This window comes from Palaemon carinicauda, chromosome 23 (genome assembly GCF_036898095.1).
Source record: "Palaemon carinicauda isolate YSFRI2023 chromosome 23, ASM3689809v2, whole genome shotgun sequence".
Classification (NCBI taxonomy): domain Eukaryota; kingdom Metazoa; phylum Arthropoda; class Malacostraca; order Decapoda; family Palaemonidae; genus Palaemon; species Palaemon carinicauda.
In genome coordinates this window covers 98,576,439-98,593,480 of record NC_090747.1, presented here as the reverse complement: position 1 = coordinate 98,593,480, position 17,042 = coordinate 98,576,439, and the positions used below count along the sequence as shown (strand labels likewise).

At 42.3% G+C, this 17,042-nt stretch overlaps 1 protein-coding gene across 2 annotated transcripts in view; it reads left to right on the top strand.

Moving 5' to 3' along the window:
• The window catches only part of LOC137617290 (probable ATP-dependent RNA helicase DDX23), an 80,985-nt gene that overhangs the window by 48,834 nt on the left and 15,109 nt on the right, over positions 1 to 17,042 (top strand). For both annotated transcript variants that reach the window (XM_068347288.1, XM_068347287.1), the window contains exon 4: positions 4,368 to 4,532. In XM_068347288.1, coding sequence (XP_068203389.1) covers positions 4,368 to 4,532 — 165 coding nt within the window. The remainder of the gene's footprint in view (positions 1 to 4,367; positions 4,533 to 17,042) is intronic.

Genomic DNA, 17,042 nt, shown 5'->3' with positions numbered 1-17,042 from the left:
CGAGTAATGTCCAACGTAGCTCGTTGGCTTCACATAAAGGGGGTAAGGATTTCTTTATATCTGGACGATTGGCTACTCGGAGCAGAATCACAAGTAAAGTGTCTGGAGGCTCTTCAAATGACAATGTCTTTAACGAAACAATTAGGTCTGATGTTAAACCTAGGCAAATCTCAACTAACACCCTCACAGAATATCATTTATCTGGGGATGAGAATTCACTCAGTGGTTTTTCAGGCTTTTCCAGCCCCAAAACACATTCTAGATTACCTAGTAAAGGTACGGCAGTTCCTAGACTCACGGTCCTGCTCGGTGAGAGATTGGATGAGTCTCCTAGGCCCCCTCTCTTCGATCGAACAGTTCATGTCCCTGGGAAGACTTCACGTACGGCCTCTTCAGTTTCATCTGGCAAAGTTTTGGACGAAAGATCAAAGTTTGGAAAAGTGGATGCCGATCCCACTAGGTATCAGGAATCACTTGGATTGGTGGGACGATGCCAACAAACTCCAGGAAGGTCTCGATTTGTATCAGAGGAATCCTGACCTAGTGGTGTACTCCGACGCCTCAGACATTGAGTGGGGCGCAACACTCGGGAAAGCCGAGACATCGGGTCTGTGGGTAGACTCTCAGAGGAAATGGCACATAAATGTCAAAGAGCTAGTGGCCATTCACCTAGCCCTCATTCACTTTCAGAAGGAAGTCCGAGGAAGGCTGATTCAGATCAACGCAGACAACACCACTGCGTTGGCCTACATCCGAAAGCAGGGAGGCACTCATTCTATTAAATTTCTTATTCCTGATCTAGATATTAATCTCTGGCACCGTCGTTCAATTAGTTCATTATGCATGTTGCATAAGATTTTTCATAACTCTGACCATCCTTTACATTCAGATCTCCCTGGACAATTCTATCCTGTTCGTAATACTAGGCAGGCAGTTAATTCTAATAGCCAGGCCTTCTCCATCACGAGGCTCAATACTACGCAGTACTCTAGAAGTTTTATTCCAGCTGTGACCAAGTTGTGGAATGATCTTCCTAATCGGATGGTTGAATCAGTAGAACTTCAGAAGTTCAAAGTTGGAGCAAATGCTTTTTTGTTGACCAGGCGGACATAGTCTTTATATAGTTTATCTATGACATATTTGTTTTTGATGTTGTTGATAGTTTATTATATTACATGTCTGTTTTGACGTTGTTTCTTATTTTAGAATGATTTATTGTTAATTTGTTCTCTTCATTTATTTATTTCCTTATTTCCTTTCCTCACTGGGCTATTTTTCCTTGTTTGAGCCCCTGGGCTTATAGCATCTTGCTTTTCCAACTAGGGTTGTAGCTTGGATAGTGATAATAATAATAATAATAATTCGGACTCACTTTACGAAGCTGCGAGAGATCTACTTCTCTGAACAAAAGCGTGGGACATAACCCTGATTACTCGCTTCATAGAAGGGGAGAAAAACGTCAGGGCGGATCTGCTCAGCAGAAGAAGGCAAGTTCTAACTACAGAGTGGACCCTGCATCACGAGGTGTGCAACAGCTTTTGGAGGTTGTGGGGTCAACCCTCGATAGACCTCTTTGCCACTCAAATGACGAAGATGTTGCCGGTATTTTGCTCTCCAGTCCCAGACCAGGAGGCAGCGGCAGTGGACGCTTTTCTTCTGAACTGGAAGGGTCTAAACATGTACGCTTTTCCTCCATTCAAGATCCTGGACAGAGTCCTGAAAAAATTCAGGGAATCGCCCAACGTCCGCATGATCCTGATAGCTCCATTTTGGCCCATGAGACCTTGGGTTGCAGAGATGATGGAATGGCTGGTAGATACACCCAGAACATTGCAAAGTCGGAGCGATCTACTCAAACAGCCTCACTTGGAGAGATACCACCAAAATCTCCTCGCTCTCAATCTGACTGCCTTTCTACTATCGAAAAACTGGCAAGGGTGAAGGTTTTTTCAAGGGAGACTGCAAGAGCTATCGCCAGAGCTAGAAGGACTTCCACTATTTTTATTTAGAGTATGGTGCAGGAATAACAAATTTTCCTCTACCAGTACCTCTATAGCTAATATAGCAGATTTTTTATTGTATTTACATACAAAAGAGAGGCTGGCTGTGCCTACCATCAAGAGTTGCCGCAGCATGTTAGCCTCCGTTTTTCGTCACCGACACATTGACGTGTCGGGTAACAAGGATCTTGCAGATCTCATTAGATCTTTTGAGACGACTAAAAGGAAGGACAGTCCAACCCCCTCTTGGAACGTGGATGTAGTCCTGGCCTTCTTAACCTCAAGTAGGTTTGAACCCTTGGACAAGGCGTCTTAGAAGGATCTTACCAAGAAGACTCTTTTCTTAGTTGCTTTGGCTACAGCAAAAAGGGTAGGAGAGTTACAAGCCATCAGCAAGAAGGTGGGCTTTAATGGAGACAATGCTGTTTGCTCCTTTCAGCTGGGCTTTCTCGCGAAAAACGAGAATCCTTCTCGACCTTGGCCTCGATCTTTTACCATCCCAGGGCTATCTCACTTAGTTGGACGGGAGGAAGAGGAGGACTTTGTCCAGTGAGAGCTCTGAAATTTTATCTGCACACGTCCAAAAATCTGAGAGGACAAACAGACAATCTCTGGTGTTCAGTTAAAAAACCCTCTTTGTCATTATCAAAGAATGCTCTAACTTTTTTCATCAAGGATTTGATAAGGGAAGCTCTCCAGAATTGTGAGGAAAGGAGTGTCCCAATCCTTAAGGTGAAACCTCATGAGGTTAGAGCTGTTGCAACTTCTATGGCTTACAAGCACAATAAATCAATGAAATCGATTCTGGAGTCAACTTTCTGGCAAAGCAAATCAATCTTCGCAGATTATTATCTCAAAGATGTCCAGACCCAGTATGAAGATTGCTGTTCCCTGGGGCCGTACGTCACCTCCGGCGTCATAGTTGGAGAAGGGTCTACTGCTCCTTCCCTATAATCTATTATATACCCTTGCCTTTTTTCTTGTTCTTGTGTTCACAGGTTGTCTGTGAAGGTTGTCGCAACCTTCCACAGTCTGGGATGCAAGTCAAGTTAGTTTATTTATGTGTTTTTAAAGTTTGCAGTAGGTGGTCAGAATCAGTATCTATGGCTATGCCAGGTTTGCAAGGGTGGAGGTCTAGCCACGCTAAGGTCGAGGACCTTGTGGCAGCTCCACAGAGACTTTTACAGCCCCCTGAGTGGATCGCTGACTCTCCTAAGGAATGCAGGTTAAATGAGGCAGGATAATTGTGAAGCCAGCTTCCTTATCAGGTAAGAACCAGATTGTTAGAACTACTAATTGTAGCTATTAATAATTATACGAATTCCCAATGGGATGAGGTTTTCTACCCACCACCAGTGGTGTTAATCAGCTATATATATGTAACTACCAGGGAAGTTACATATTTAAAAATAGTATTTTTGTTATAAAATTAATTTTTAAATCTTCTTACCTGGTAGTTAATGTATAAAACAGAGGCATGTAATTTCTGAAGAATGTTGGGTGTGGTTCTGGTAACCTATGAGAGGTGGCGCTCATGTATGACCACCTACTGTCATGGCGGCGATTGCCGCAAAATTTGAATTTCTACCGTGACGCGTCGAAACGCGGGATTTAAGCTATATATATGTAACTACCAGGTAAGTATATTTAAAGATTAATTTTATAATAAAAATACCATTTTTAATTATTACACCCTCTTTCTTAAGATGAAAGATCATCTCTTTGGTCTGTTTGGGTAGTTTTGTGAAGTGAAGCAATGCTTCACAAAGGAGTAGAACATTGATAGGATAAGTTAATACTCAGGGCAAGTTTATAACCAAGCAAAAATGGGTGGTTATAACTAGGGCAAGCATGTGCAGTGGCTCCCCCTTAGGTTTCTACAAAGCACTTTCATAATTGTAATGATGAAAAAAAGAGGAAAGTTTTATAAAGCATAATTTTTGTTCTCTTAGTAAATTGCTTAGAATTGCATAATTATTTTTTTTATAGGTGGTGGGGAGATGTAGGGGTAGAGAGGGGGGATGTTGATGAAGGAAAGGTCTAATTGGTGAGGGATCTATGGTCGTGGTTCAATCACGCCCCAGTTTTCTATACCGACACTCGATGAGTGAGCGAGCTAGGTTTATTCCTGGCAATCCATGCATCTCTTTTTTTCTCTGGTATATTCAGCAATATCTATGCCTTAGAAATGGTGCTAGAGGAGCATTTCACGGAGCGACACAGGTCGAGCCCAGAAAATTTTTTTTTGTCTTCTAAATAAACCTTTTAATTTTAAGGCAATTATAACTATATGTATGTCCTGAAGTACAGCTGTTTATTTAAATGCTATTACTATACACGTATCCTAATTTAGATTCAACATTGCAGGAAGCTGAGCAGAGAAAAGAGGAGGAAAGGAAGGTTAAAAAAGAACCCCTGTCGTTGGAGGAGATGGTGGCGAGAAAGAGAGCGGAAGAGGAGGCCCTGAGCCGACCGAAATTCTTGTCGAAGGCCGAGAGAGCGGCTGAGGCGCTCAAGAGACGTCAAGAAGAGGTACTGTATCGTTTAGGGTCATATGTGGTTGGTAAAGATGGGATTATTTTTATGACAAAGTGCAGAAGTCCTCAACTTACAAGCTTAACCCTTTTACCCCCAACGGACGTACTGGTATGTTTCACAAAAGCTATCCCTTTACCCCCATGGACGTACCGGTACGTCCTTGCAAAAAAATGCTATGAAAATTTTTTTTTTCATATTTTTGATAATTTTTGAGAAACTTCAGGCATTTTCCAAGAGAATGAGACCAACCTGACCTCTATGACAAATATTAAGGCTATTAGAGCAATTAAAAAAGAAATATACTGCAAAATGTGCTGGGAAAAAAATAACCCCCTGGGGGTTAAGGGTTTGTATTATTATTATTATTATTATTATTATTATTATTATTATTATTATTATTATTATTACTAGCTAAGCTACTACCCTAGTTGGAAAAGCAGGATGCTATAAGCCCAAGGGCTCCAACAGGGAAAAATAGCCCAGTTAAGAAAGGAAATAAGGAAATAAATAAACAATATGAAAAGTAATAGAAATTAGAATAAAATATATTAAGAGCAGTAACAACAATACAACAGATCTTTTATATATAAACTATGAAACGAGACTTATGACAGCCTGTTCAATATAAAACATTTGTTGCAAGTTTAAACTTTAGAAGTTCTACCGATTCAACTACCCCGAATAGGAAGATCTTTCCACAACTTGGTGACAGCTGGAATACAACTTCTAGAATACTTTGTAGTATTGAGCCTCATGATGGGGAAGGCTTGATCATTAGAATTAACTGCATACCTAGTATTGTTAACCCTTTTACCCCCAAAGGACGTACTGGTACGTTTCACTAAACTCATCCCTTTACCCCCATGGACGTACCGGTACGTCCTTGCAAAAAAATGCTATTTAAAATCTTTTTTGCATATTTTCGATAATTGTTTGAGAAAATTCAGGCATTTTCCAAGAGAATGAGACCAACCTGACCTCTCTATGACAAAAATTAAGGCTGTTAGAGCAATTTAAAAAAAATATACTGCAAAATGTGCTTGAAAAAAAAATAACCCCTGGGGGTTAAGGGTTGGAAATTTCCAAATAGCCCGGGGGTAAAAGGGTTAGTATATTTCATTATGAACTTTTATGATTTCTGTTGGATTTGTATTTAAAGTTGAGCTCCGGGGGATGTTGAAGAAGGAGAGGCCTAACTGGTGAGGGACCTATGGTCGTGGTTCTTACTTTCCCCAGTTACTATACCGACACTCATTAGAGTGAGCGAGCTGGGTTTATTCCTGGCATTCCATGCATCTTTTTTCTCTGGTATATTTAGCAGTATTTATGCCTTAGAAATGGTGCTATAAGGAGCAATTCACAGAGCGACACAGGTTCCTCGCCCAGAAATAGATATTTTTAAATATTTAACTTAGCCGGTGAATATATAATAGCTGCAACTCTGTTGCTCGACAGACAAAAAACAGTAAAAACTCGCCAGCGATCGCTATACAGGTTGCGGGTGTGCCCACCAGCGCCAACTGTCGGCCAGATACCACACTCGATGTAAACAAAGACTCGATTTCTTCTCTGTCGACGTGTCGACAAGACGTACTTTACTCGCTGTTGAACCTGAAGTTTTTTCACATCATATTTGGTGAAGTACTTTAATTTGGTTTGAGCTTTCGCAGTACAGGTGTTTTTCTTTAAATAAATCCTTGAACTCTTTTTTGGATCGGATTAATTGTTGATGACTTAGATCGTTTTTTGGAATTTTCCCTTGACTAATTCAAAATGGCTGACCTTTCACAAGTTCCCAAGTTCAGAAAATGTAATGCTAGGGACTGTCATAGGCGTCTTCCAAAGGCTTCTCTCGACCCTCACACTGTTTGTTCCAATTGTCGGGGTAAAACCTGTCAATTGGAAGATCGGTGTGAGGAATGCGTGGGCCTTTCGGAATTCGATTTTCTCGAATTTGAGAAATATACACGCAGACTAGAGAGAGATAGGGTAAGGAGAAGTTCTTCTAGGTCGGTAGATTTTTCCTCTCCACATGCCCCTGAACCTAATCCTTCCCCTGTAGTGGTTGTTCCTAACCCCCCTCCTAGCACTAAGGAACCGTCGATGCAAGACATGATGCGTGCTATCCATGCCTTGGGGGAGAGAGTTGAGGCCCTTGCAAGTGACCGCAATCAACTCATGGCGGACGTAAAGGAACTAAAGTGCCAAAGTGCCGCGGCGGAAAGTGTTAAAGTGCCTAGTGTTTCTCAAAGTGTTGTGAACAGTGTTGCGCTTGAGGGTTCGTCTGTTCGTGCCTGTCGTCCTCCTAGTCCGGGACCTCTTGCAAGCTCCCAAGCCCAGGGGAGAAGCAATGTCGTACGACTCATGGGTTCGAGAGGCCTTGATTAGCGAAGAGACGTTCCCTCTATGGTATCAGGCGTATCTCCCCAAGATCGCCCCTACCAACGTAAGACGAGAGAGCCCATTTTTACCTCGTCGTCCGAAGGTGTTTGTCGTAAGAAACCTTGGACCAAGGTCTCCCGACCTTTGAAGCGTAAGTCGGTCCCTTCAGGACAAGTCCAACGTCCCGGTTGTAGCCACTGGGACAGTTCGGACTCGTTGCCGTCATCTGATGACTGCTCGCCGCCTAAGAGAGGCAAAGCTGTGCCGCCTCAGTCGCTCACCCCGTCTGTTGCCGCACCTGCTTCCGTAGACCCTAAATGGGTATTGCTGCAGGACATGCAGTCCAAGCTTGCGTCCTTGATGGAGGACTTCAATGCGGAGAAGGTTGCTGCTGAACCTTCTGGCCAACAACCATCCAAGCGGTCTGTTGTGCGTCCTGTTGACGTTGAGGTAGCCTTCTCGCGTCAACCAGTTGGGGTAGTACCTCCACCGATGCGACCCAGTGTGAGTTGCCAGCCGCACGTTGACGTTAGGCGACGCACGGAGGTGGTTGTTGACGTTCAGGACGTTCATCAACCATCAGAGGTGACTTGTTTTGACGCGGTGCGTCAACCTCCGCAACCCGGTATGGTGTTGACTGCACAACCCAGACGGTCTAAACAGTCTCGGGTGGACGCTGTGCGTCCTCGCGCAACCATGGTTGTTGACAGTTCCCAGACTGTGCAGCAGTTCCATGACGCTGCGTCCGGCTCCGTCACGAATGCACCAGTGCGACCGGACTCGGCGAGTCAAACGTTGCCCACTCCTTTGCCGTTTCCTCATCAGTTATCGGATGAGGAGCTATCAGATGAGGACGTTGCTGAACCACAAGAGGATCAAGCTTCAGAACTTGATGAGCCTAAGGCAACTCAACCATCCTTGGACTTTAGAAAAGTCATGGCTGTATTTAAGGAGTTGTTCCCTGACCACTTTGTTTCTGTGGCTCCTCGTTCGCCGCCGTCGGAGTTTGTATTAGGCGTGCCTGCTACCGTACCTGCCTTTACTAAACTCGTTCTCTCTCGCTCATCCAAGAGAGCTTTGCGGCTGTTGGGAGATTGGTTAGAGACCAAGAAGAGTTTAGGAAAGACAGCATTTGCCTTTCCCCCATCTAAACTCTCGTCTAGATCGAGCGTCTGGTATGCCACGGGAGAAGTTCTCGGCTTGGGAGTTCCTGCCTCTGCCCAGGGCGACTTCTCAAGTCTTGTAGACTCTCCCCGCCGCCTTGCCATGAGACGCTCGAAGATTTGTTGGTCACCATCGGACCTGGACCACCTTCTTAAAGGTATATTTAGGGCTTTCGAAGTCTTTAACTTCCTAGACTGGTGTCTAGGAGCCCTGAGTAGGAAAATCTCTTCTGCAGATAAGGATGTTTCCTTGCTCATTATGTCCTGCATGGACAAGGCCGTCCGTGATGGGTCCAACGAGCTTGCCGCCTCATTCACGTCCGGAGTCCTGAAGAAGCGAGAGTCTCTATGTTCTTTCCTGTCTGCTGGAGTGACGCCATGCCAAAGATCTGAGCTACTCTTTGTTCCCCTTTCCAAGTGCCTGTTTCCTGAAGTCTTGGTTAAGGAAATTGCCTTGTCTTTAGTTCAGAAGGACACCCACGATCTAGTTGCGTCCTCGGCTCGCAAAGCTCCCCCTTTGCCTACTTTGTCTGCTAGACCAAGGATAGACACTCCAGCGTCTCGTTTTATTCCGCCCTTTCGTGGCAGAGCCTCCAGCAGGGGAGGTGCTCGTGCCGAAGGGAAGCGAGGGAAGAGGAAAGGATCCAAGTCCTCTAAGGGCAGAGTCTGACTGCCCGCAACTTCAGACAGCAGTAGGAGCCAGACTCAAGAACTTCTGGCAAGCCTGGGAGAGGAGAGGCGCAGATCAACAATCTGTGAGGTTACTCAGAGAGGGGTACAAAATCCCTTTTGTACGCAAACCCCCTCTAGCGACGTCCCCCATCGATCTCTCTCCCAGGTACAGAGAGGAAGAAAAGAGACAAGCCCTGAAACTGGAAGTATCTCTTTTGCTAGAGAAGGGAGCGGTGGTCAAAGTCTCGGACCTTCAATCACCGGGGTTTTACAACCGTCTCTTCCTAGTATCAAAGAAGACAGGAGGGTGGAGACCGGTGCTAGACGTCAGTGCTCTGAATGTCTTTGTCACAAAGACGAAGTTTTCCATGGAGACCACAAAGTCAGTCTTAGCAGTGGTCAGAAAGGAAGACTGGATGGTCTCGCTAGACCTAAGGGACGCCTACTTCCACATCCCCATTCACTCAGACTCCCAACCTTTTCTGAGATTCGTCTTCGAAGATGTGGTTTACCAGTTTCGGGCCCTGTGCTTTGGCCTAAGCACAGCTCCTCTCGTATTTACGAGGCTGATGAGGAATGTGGCGAAATTCCTCCACTTATTGGACATCCGAGCCTCCCTTTATTTGGACGACTGGCTTCTCAGAGCCTCTTCCAGTCGTCGCTGTCTGAAGGATCTCAAGTGGACTCTAGATCTGACCAAGGAATTGGGACTCCTAGTCAATTTGGAAAAGTCGCAGCTGGTCCCATCCCAAACTATTCTGTATTTAGGGATGGAGATTCACAGTCAAGCTTTTCGGGCTTTTCCGTCGGCCCCCAGAATAGATCAAGCCCTGCTCTCCATCCAGAAGATGCTGAAGAAAGAACGCTGCTCAGTCAGGCTGTGGATGAGTCTGGTAGGGACGCTGTCATCCCTGGAGCAATTTGTATCACTAGGAAGACTACACCTCCGTCCTCTTCAATTCCATCTGGCTTTTCACTGGAAAAAGGACAAGACGCTAGAGGCGGTCTCGATCCCGATTTCCGGAAAGATAAAGTCTTGTCTGACTTGGTGGAAGGACAATATCAACCTAAGAGAGGGTCTTCCCCTGGCTGTTCAGATACCCAACCACGTTCTCTTCTCGGACGCATCGGACTTGGGCTGGGGCGCGACGCTGGACGGTCGGGAATGCTCAGGTCTGTGGAACTCGAGTCAGAGGAGCATGCATATCAACTGCAAGGAGCTGTTGGCAGTTCATCTGGCCTTGAAAAGCTTCGAGTATCTCCTTCGAGGCAAAGTGGTGGAAGTAAACTCGGACAACACCACGGCCTTGGCGTACATCTCCAAACAGGGAGGTACCCACTCACTGACGTTGTACGAGATCGCAAGGGACCTGCTCATCTGGTCAAAAGGTCGAGGCATCTCCCTAGTTACGAGGTTCATCCAGGGCGACTTGAACGTCCTAGCAGATTGTCTCAGTCGGAAAGGTCAAGTAATTCCAACCGAATGGACCCTCCACAAGGATGTGTGCAAGAGACTTTGGGCCACTTGGGGTCAACCCACCATAGATCTCTTTGCAACCTCGCTGACCAAGAGGCTTCCAATATATTGCTCTCCAGTCCCGGACCCAGCAGCAATACATATAGATGCCTTCCTCCTAGATTGGTCACATCTGGATCTTTACGCATTCCCACCATTCAAGATTGTCAACAAGGTACTGCAGAAGTTCGCCTCTCACGAAGGGACAAGGTTGACGTTAGTTGCTTCCCTCTGGCCCGCGAGAGAATGGTTCACCGAGGTACTTCGATGGTTAGTAGACGTTCCCAGAAGTCTTCCTCTAAGAGTAGACCTTCTACGTCAGCCACACGTAAAGAAGGTACACCAAAGCCTCCACGCTCTTCGTCTGACTGCGTTCAGACTATCGAAAGACTCTCGAGAGCTAGAGGCTTTTCGAAGGAGGCAGCCAGTGCGATTGCTAGAGCAAGGAGAGCGTCTACCATTAGAGTCTACCAATCGAAGTGGGAAGTCTTCCGAGACTGGTGCAAGTCAGTTTCTGTATCCTCGACCAGTACTTCTGTAGCCCAAATAGCTGATTTTCTCTTATACCTGAGAAAAGGACGATCCCTTTCAGCTCCCACTATCAAGGGCTACAGAAGCATGTTGGCATCGGTCTTCCGGCATAGAGGCTTAGATCTTTCCAACAATGAAGATCTGCAAGACCTCCTTAAGTCTTTTGAGACCACTAAGGAGCGTCGCTTGGCTACTCCTGGGTGGAATTTAGACGTGGTCCTAAGATTCCTCATGTCAGACAGGTTTGAGCCTTTACAGTCAGCCTCCCTGAAAGATCTCACTCTTAAGACTTTTCCTGGTATGCTTAGCCTCGGCTAAAAGAGTCAGTGAGATTCATGCCTTCAGCAAGAACATCGGATTTTCGTCGGAAAAGCTACTTGTTCTCTGCAACTTGGTTTTCTAGCCAAAAATGAGCTACCTTCTCGTCTTTGGCCTAAATCTTTCGATATTCCCAGCTTATCGGAGATCGTAGGTAATGAACTAGAAAGAGTCTTATGCCCTGTTAGAGCTCTTAAGTTCTACTTAGATCGTACTAAACCTTTACGAGGCCAATCTGAAGCTTTATGGTGTTCAGTTAAGAAACCATCCTTGCCTATGTCAAAGAATGCTTTGTCATACTTTATCAGATTGTTAATACGAGAAGCTCATTCACATCTGAGTGAGGAAGACCAAGCTTTGCTTAAGGTTAAGACGCACAAAGTTAGAGCTGTAGCAACTTCCGTGGCCTTTAAGCAAAATAGATCTCTGCAAAGTATAATGGACGCAACCTATTGGAGAAGCAAGTCAGTGTTCGCGTCATTTTACTTGAAAGATGTCCAGTCTCTTTACGAGAACTGCTACACACTGGGACCATTCGTAGCAGCGAGTGCAGTAGTGGGTGAGGGCTCAACCACTACAATTCCCTAATTCCATATCCTTTTAATCTGTCTCTTGAAATGTTTTTAATGTCGTTTTTGTGGGTTGTCCGGAAGGCTAAGAAGCCTTTCGCATCCTGGTTGATTTGGCGGGTGGTCAAAGTCATTTCTTGAGAGCGCCCAGATTAGGGGTTTGATGAGGTCCTGTTGTATGGGTTGCAGCCCTTGATACTTCAGCTCCTAGGGGTCTGTCAGCATCCTAAGAGGATCGCGAGGCTCCGTAAGGAAGACGTACTTACAAGGCAGAGTAATCGTCTAAGTCGACTTCCTTACCAGGTACCTATTTATTTTGTTTTTGTTATATTGATAACTTCCAAAATGAAATAAAAACTCTTAGCTTATACGATGTAAACATATTTAACTGGTCTCTACCCACCTCCTTGGGTGTGAATCAGCTATTATATATTCACCGGCTAAGTTAAATATTTAAAAATGATATTTTAATTATAAAATAAATTTTTGAATATACTTACCCGGTGAATATATAAATTAAACGACCCTCCCTTCCTCCCCAATAGAGATGCAGTGGGATGAGAAGAAATTGAGTCTTTGTTTACATCGAGAGTGGTATCTGGCCGACAGTTGGCGCTGGTGGGCACACCCGCAACCTGTATAGCGATCGCTGGCGAGTTTTTACTGTTTTTTGTCTGTCGAGCAACAGAGTTGCAGCTATTATATATTCACCGGGTAAGTATATTCAAAAATTTATTTTATAATTAAAATATCATATTACTAGCTAAGCTACTACCCTAGTTGGAAAACCAGGATGCTATAAGCCCAAGGGCTCCAACAGGGAAAAATAGTTCTGTTGGGAAAGGAAATAAGGAAATAAATAAACAATATGAAAAGTAATGAAAATTAAAATAAAATATTTTAAGAGAAGTAACAACAATAAAACAGATCTTTCATATATAAACGATGAAACAAGACTTATGACAGCATGTTCAATATAAAACATTTGTTGCAAGTGTGAACTTTGGAAGTTCTACCAATTCAACTACCCGATTAGGAAGATCTTTCCCCAACTTGGTCACAGCTGGAATAAAACTTCTAGAATACTTTGTAGTATTGAGCCTCATGATGGAGAAGGCTTGATTATTAGAATTAACCGCATATCTAGTATTGTTAACCCTTCTACCCCCAAAGGACGTACTGGTACGTTTCACAAAACTCATCCCTTTACCCCCATGGACGTACCGGTACGTCCTTGCAAAAAAATTTTATTTAGAATCTTTTTTGCAAACTTTTGATAATTTTTTGAGAAAATTCAGGCATTTTCCAAAAGAATGAGACCAACCTGACCTTTCTATGACAAAAATTAAGGCTGTTAGAGCAATTTTTAAAAAAATATACTGCAAAATGTGCTTGAAAAAAATTAACCCCTGGGGGTTAAGGGTTGGAAATTTCCAAATACCCTGGGGGTAAAAGGGTTAAGTTGTTGCCTAGGGTATGCTTCACCTAACTTGCATGGCCACGATTTTCAGCTGCAAAAGTCAGTAAGTAGTCCCATTTCATACTGCAAATGTCATCTTTCTTTCTGCATTAACCCTTTTACCCCCAGGCTATTTGGAAATTTCCAACCCTTAACCCCCAGGGGTTATTTTTTTTCAAGTACATTTTGCAATATATTTTTTTTAAAGAGCTCTAACAGCCTTAATTTTTGTCATAGAGAGGTCAGGTTGGTCTCATTCACTTGGTAAATGCCTGAAGTTTCTCAAAAAATTATCAAAAATATACAAAAAAAAATTTAAATTGCAGTTTCTGGCAAGAATGTACCGGTACGTCCTTGGGGGTAAAGGGATGAGTTTTGTGAAACATACCAGTACGTTCTTTGGGGGTAAAAGGGTTAAGTTATGTAATATTGTTTGTTCCAACACAGAATACTTATCTCGAACTACTTTCTTAGGAGAGCCAAGTTATGTAATATTGTTTTAATATATTTCATTATGAACTTTTGTTACAATATCTTACATTTATAATTTCTGTTGGATTTGTATTTAAACTTGAGCTCCGGGGGATGTTGAAGAAGGAGAGGTCTAACTGGTGAGGGACCTATGGTCGTGGTTCTTACTTGCCCCAGTTACTATACCGACACTCATTAGAGTGAGCGAGCTGGGTTTATTCCTGGCATTCCATGCATCTTTTTTTCTCTGGTATATTCAGCAGTATTTATGCCTTAGAAATGCTGCTATATGGAGCAATTCACGGAGCAACACAGGTCGAGCCCAGAAATAGATTTTTCCTTCGTCAAAATCCTTTAACCCTTTTACCCCCAAAGGACGTACTGGTACTCATCCCTTTACCCCCATGGACGTACCGGTACGTCCTTGCAAAAAAATGCTAAAAAAAAATTTTTTTTCATATTTTTTATAATTTTTTGTGAAAATTCAGGCATTTTCCAAGAGAATGAGACCAACCTGACCTCTCTATGACAAAAATTAAGGCTGTTAGAGCAATTTAAAAAAATATACTGCAAAATGTGCTGGGGAAAAAATAACCCCTTGGGGGTTAAGGGTTGGAAATTTCTAAAGAGCCTGGGGGTAAAAGGGTTAATAAGTAAAATTTAAAAAATAGATTCCTTATTGATTTTCATTAGAATAAATGACATTGTCAGCTATCTGCCCAACATATTTGGTAAGAAATTTCATTACTAGGCTTGAGGTTGATGTATATTGTATTATTATTATTATTATTATTACTATCCAAGCTACAACCCTAATTGGAAAAGCAAGATGCTATAAGCCCAGGGGCTCCAACAGGGAAAAATAGCCCAGTGAGGAAAGGAAATAAGGAAATAAATAACTGAAGAGAACAAATTAACAATAAATCATTCTAAAAAAAGTAATGTCAAAAGAGATATATCATATATAAACTATTAACAACGTCAACAACAAATATGTCATATATAAACTATAAAAAGACTCATGTCCGCCTGGTCAACAAAAAAGCATTTGCTCCAACTTTGAACTTTTGAAGTTCTACTGATTCAACAACCCGATTAGGAAGATCATTCCACAACTTGGTAACAGCTGGAATAAAACTTCTAGAGTACTGCGTAGTATTGAGTCTTATGATGGAGAAGGCCTGGCTATTAGAATTAACTGCCTGCCTAGTATTACGAACAGGATAGAATTGTCCAGGGAGATCTGAATGTAAAGGATGGTCAGAGTTATGAAAAATCTTATGCAACATGCATAATGAACTAATTGATCGACGGTGCCAGAGATTAATATCTAGATCAGGAATAAGAAATTTAATAGACCGTAAGTTTCTGTCCAACAAATTAAGATGAGAATCAGCAGCTGAAGACCAGACAGGAGAACAATACTCAAAACAAGGTAGAATAAAAGAATTAAAACATTTCTTCAGAATAGATTGATTACCGAATATCTTAAAAGACTTTCTCAATAAGCCAATTTTTTGTGCAATTGAAGAAGACACAGACCTTATATGTTTCTCAAAAGTAAATTTGCTGTCAAGAATCACGCCTAAAATTTTGAAAGAGTCATACAAATTTAAAGAAACATTATCAATACTGAGATCCGGATGTTGAGGAGCCACCGTCCTTGACCTACTTACAATCATACTTTGAGTTTTGTTAGGATTCAACTTCATACCCCATAATTTGCACCATGCACTAATTTTAGCTAAATCTCTATTAAGGGATTCACCAACCCCAGATCTACATTCAGGGGATGGAATTGATGCAAAGAGAGTAGCATCATCTGCATATGCAACAAGCTTATTTTCTAGGCCAAACCACATGTCATGTGTATATAGTATGAAAAGTAATGGGCCAAGAACACTACCCTGTGGAACACATGTACAGTATGTCAGGATTATGTTGTAAGTAATACCCTGGCCCTTCTTCTTCTTCTTCTTCTTTGTCTACATCTTTTCCCACTTCTATGTGGGGTCGATGTTTCTGGTCAGCTTTCTCCATCTACCTCTGTCCCACACCTCATCACCAGCTAATCCCTTTGATCGAATATGTTAATATGTTAATACACAAGACATAAATCTACTTTGACGTAGGTTGGATTTCTGCCTTATAAAATGTCTTATATGTTCTCTATATAAGTACTGAACTCAAAAAAGTACTTAAATCTGCTATAATTTTATAAGAAAACAGATACATTAATAAGATTCTATTGGAAGTACAAAACTGTACAGTACTAAAATATATTATTTTTTCAATATTTAACTTAGCCGGTGATTATATAGCTGCAACTCTGTTGCTCGACAGACAACTGTACGGAAAAACTCGCCAGCGATCGCTACACAGGTTGCGGGTGTGCCTAACAGCGCCATCTGTCGACCAGATACCCAGCTCTCATGTAAACAAAGACTCAATTTTCTCTCTGTCGAGGTGTCGACAAGACGTACTTTACTCGCTGTTGCTAAACTGGAGTTTTTCACATCTATTTGGTGAAGTACTATATTCTAGTTTTGAGCTTTCGCAATGCAGGTGTTTTATCTTCATCTTAAATCTTGAACTCGTTTTGGATAGATTTAATTATGGTGACAAAGAGAGTATGGACTTTCTTTCACTTTTAAATGGCCGACCCTTCCCTTAGACGGAAGTGTGTTTAGGCTTTTAGTAATTATCTTATCACGTTATAATTTATTTATAGATTTTCCTCTATATATATTATATCTCTCCGCCTTTATTAGGCCTCTTCGATTAACTTTCCATTTATTATAAACAATAAAAATAAATTTTGATGTTTTGTTTATATGCGACCTTTCCTAAGAGTAGGCGGTCCTAACTTGGAAACCGAAGTTAATCAACGTTGAGCCCTTTATATCGTTTTTAGCTTTTAAAGAGCTAAGGATTTAAAACTTTTTAAATGTAATATTTTATGAAAGAATTTCTTTGATAGTCTTCGTACTGTTTTCAAAGATGAACTAACGTTTAGTTTATTTATGCTACGCAGTTGTTGACGTTCAGGACGTTCAACATGCGCTCTATCGTTACGATAGAGAGAGAGTGTATCACGGTTTCACTTTGCAGTAAGAGTAAATCAATTCTGACGTTTTGTTCATTCTTTCTTAGCTTAAATGTTTTAAATTCTATTTTAAAGGAACTTTTTATTTGAAAAACCTTTCAGTTTTTTCCTTTAGTCAAATAACATGTTTTTTTGACAAAATATAATTGGGCTCTTCTCTTAGGTGCGAAATCAAGAGAGAAAGAGAGAGAGAGATAGAGACGGAGGGAGAGAGAGGAGAGAAAACGTTCCGTTCAAGCGGGTTACGTTGTTCTCGAGTTACTCTCGTCCCTAGTCTCTGTACGGGGAGGAAGGATAAAACGTTTTTAGTTTTTTAT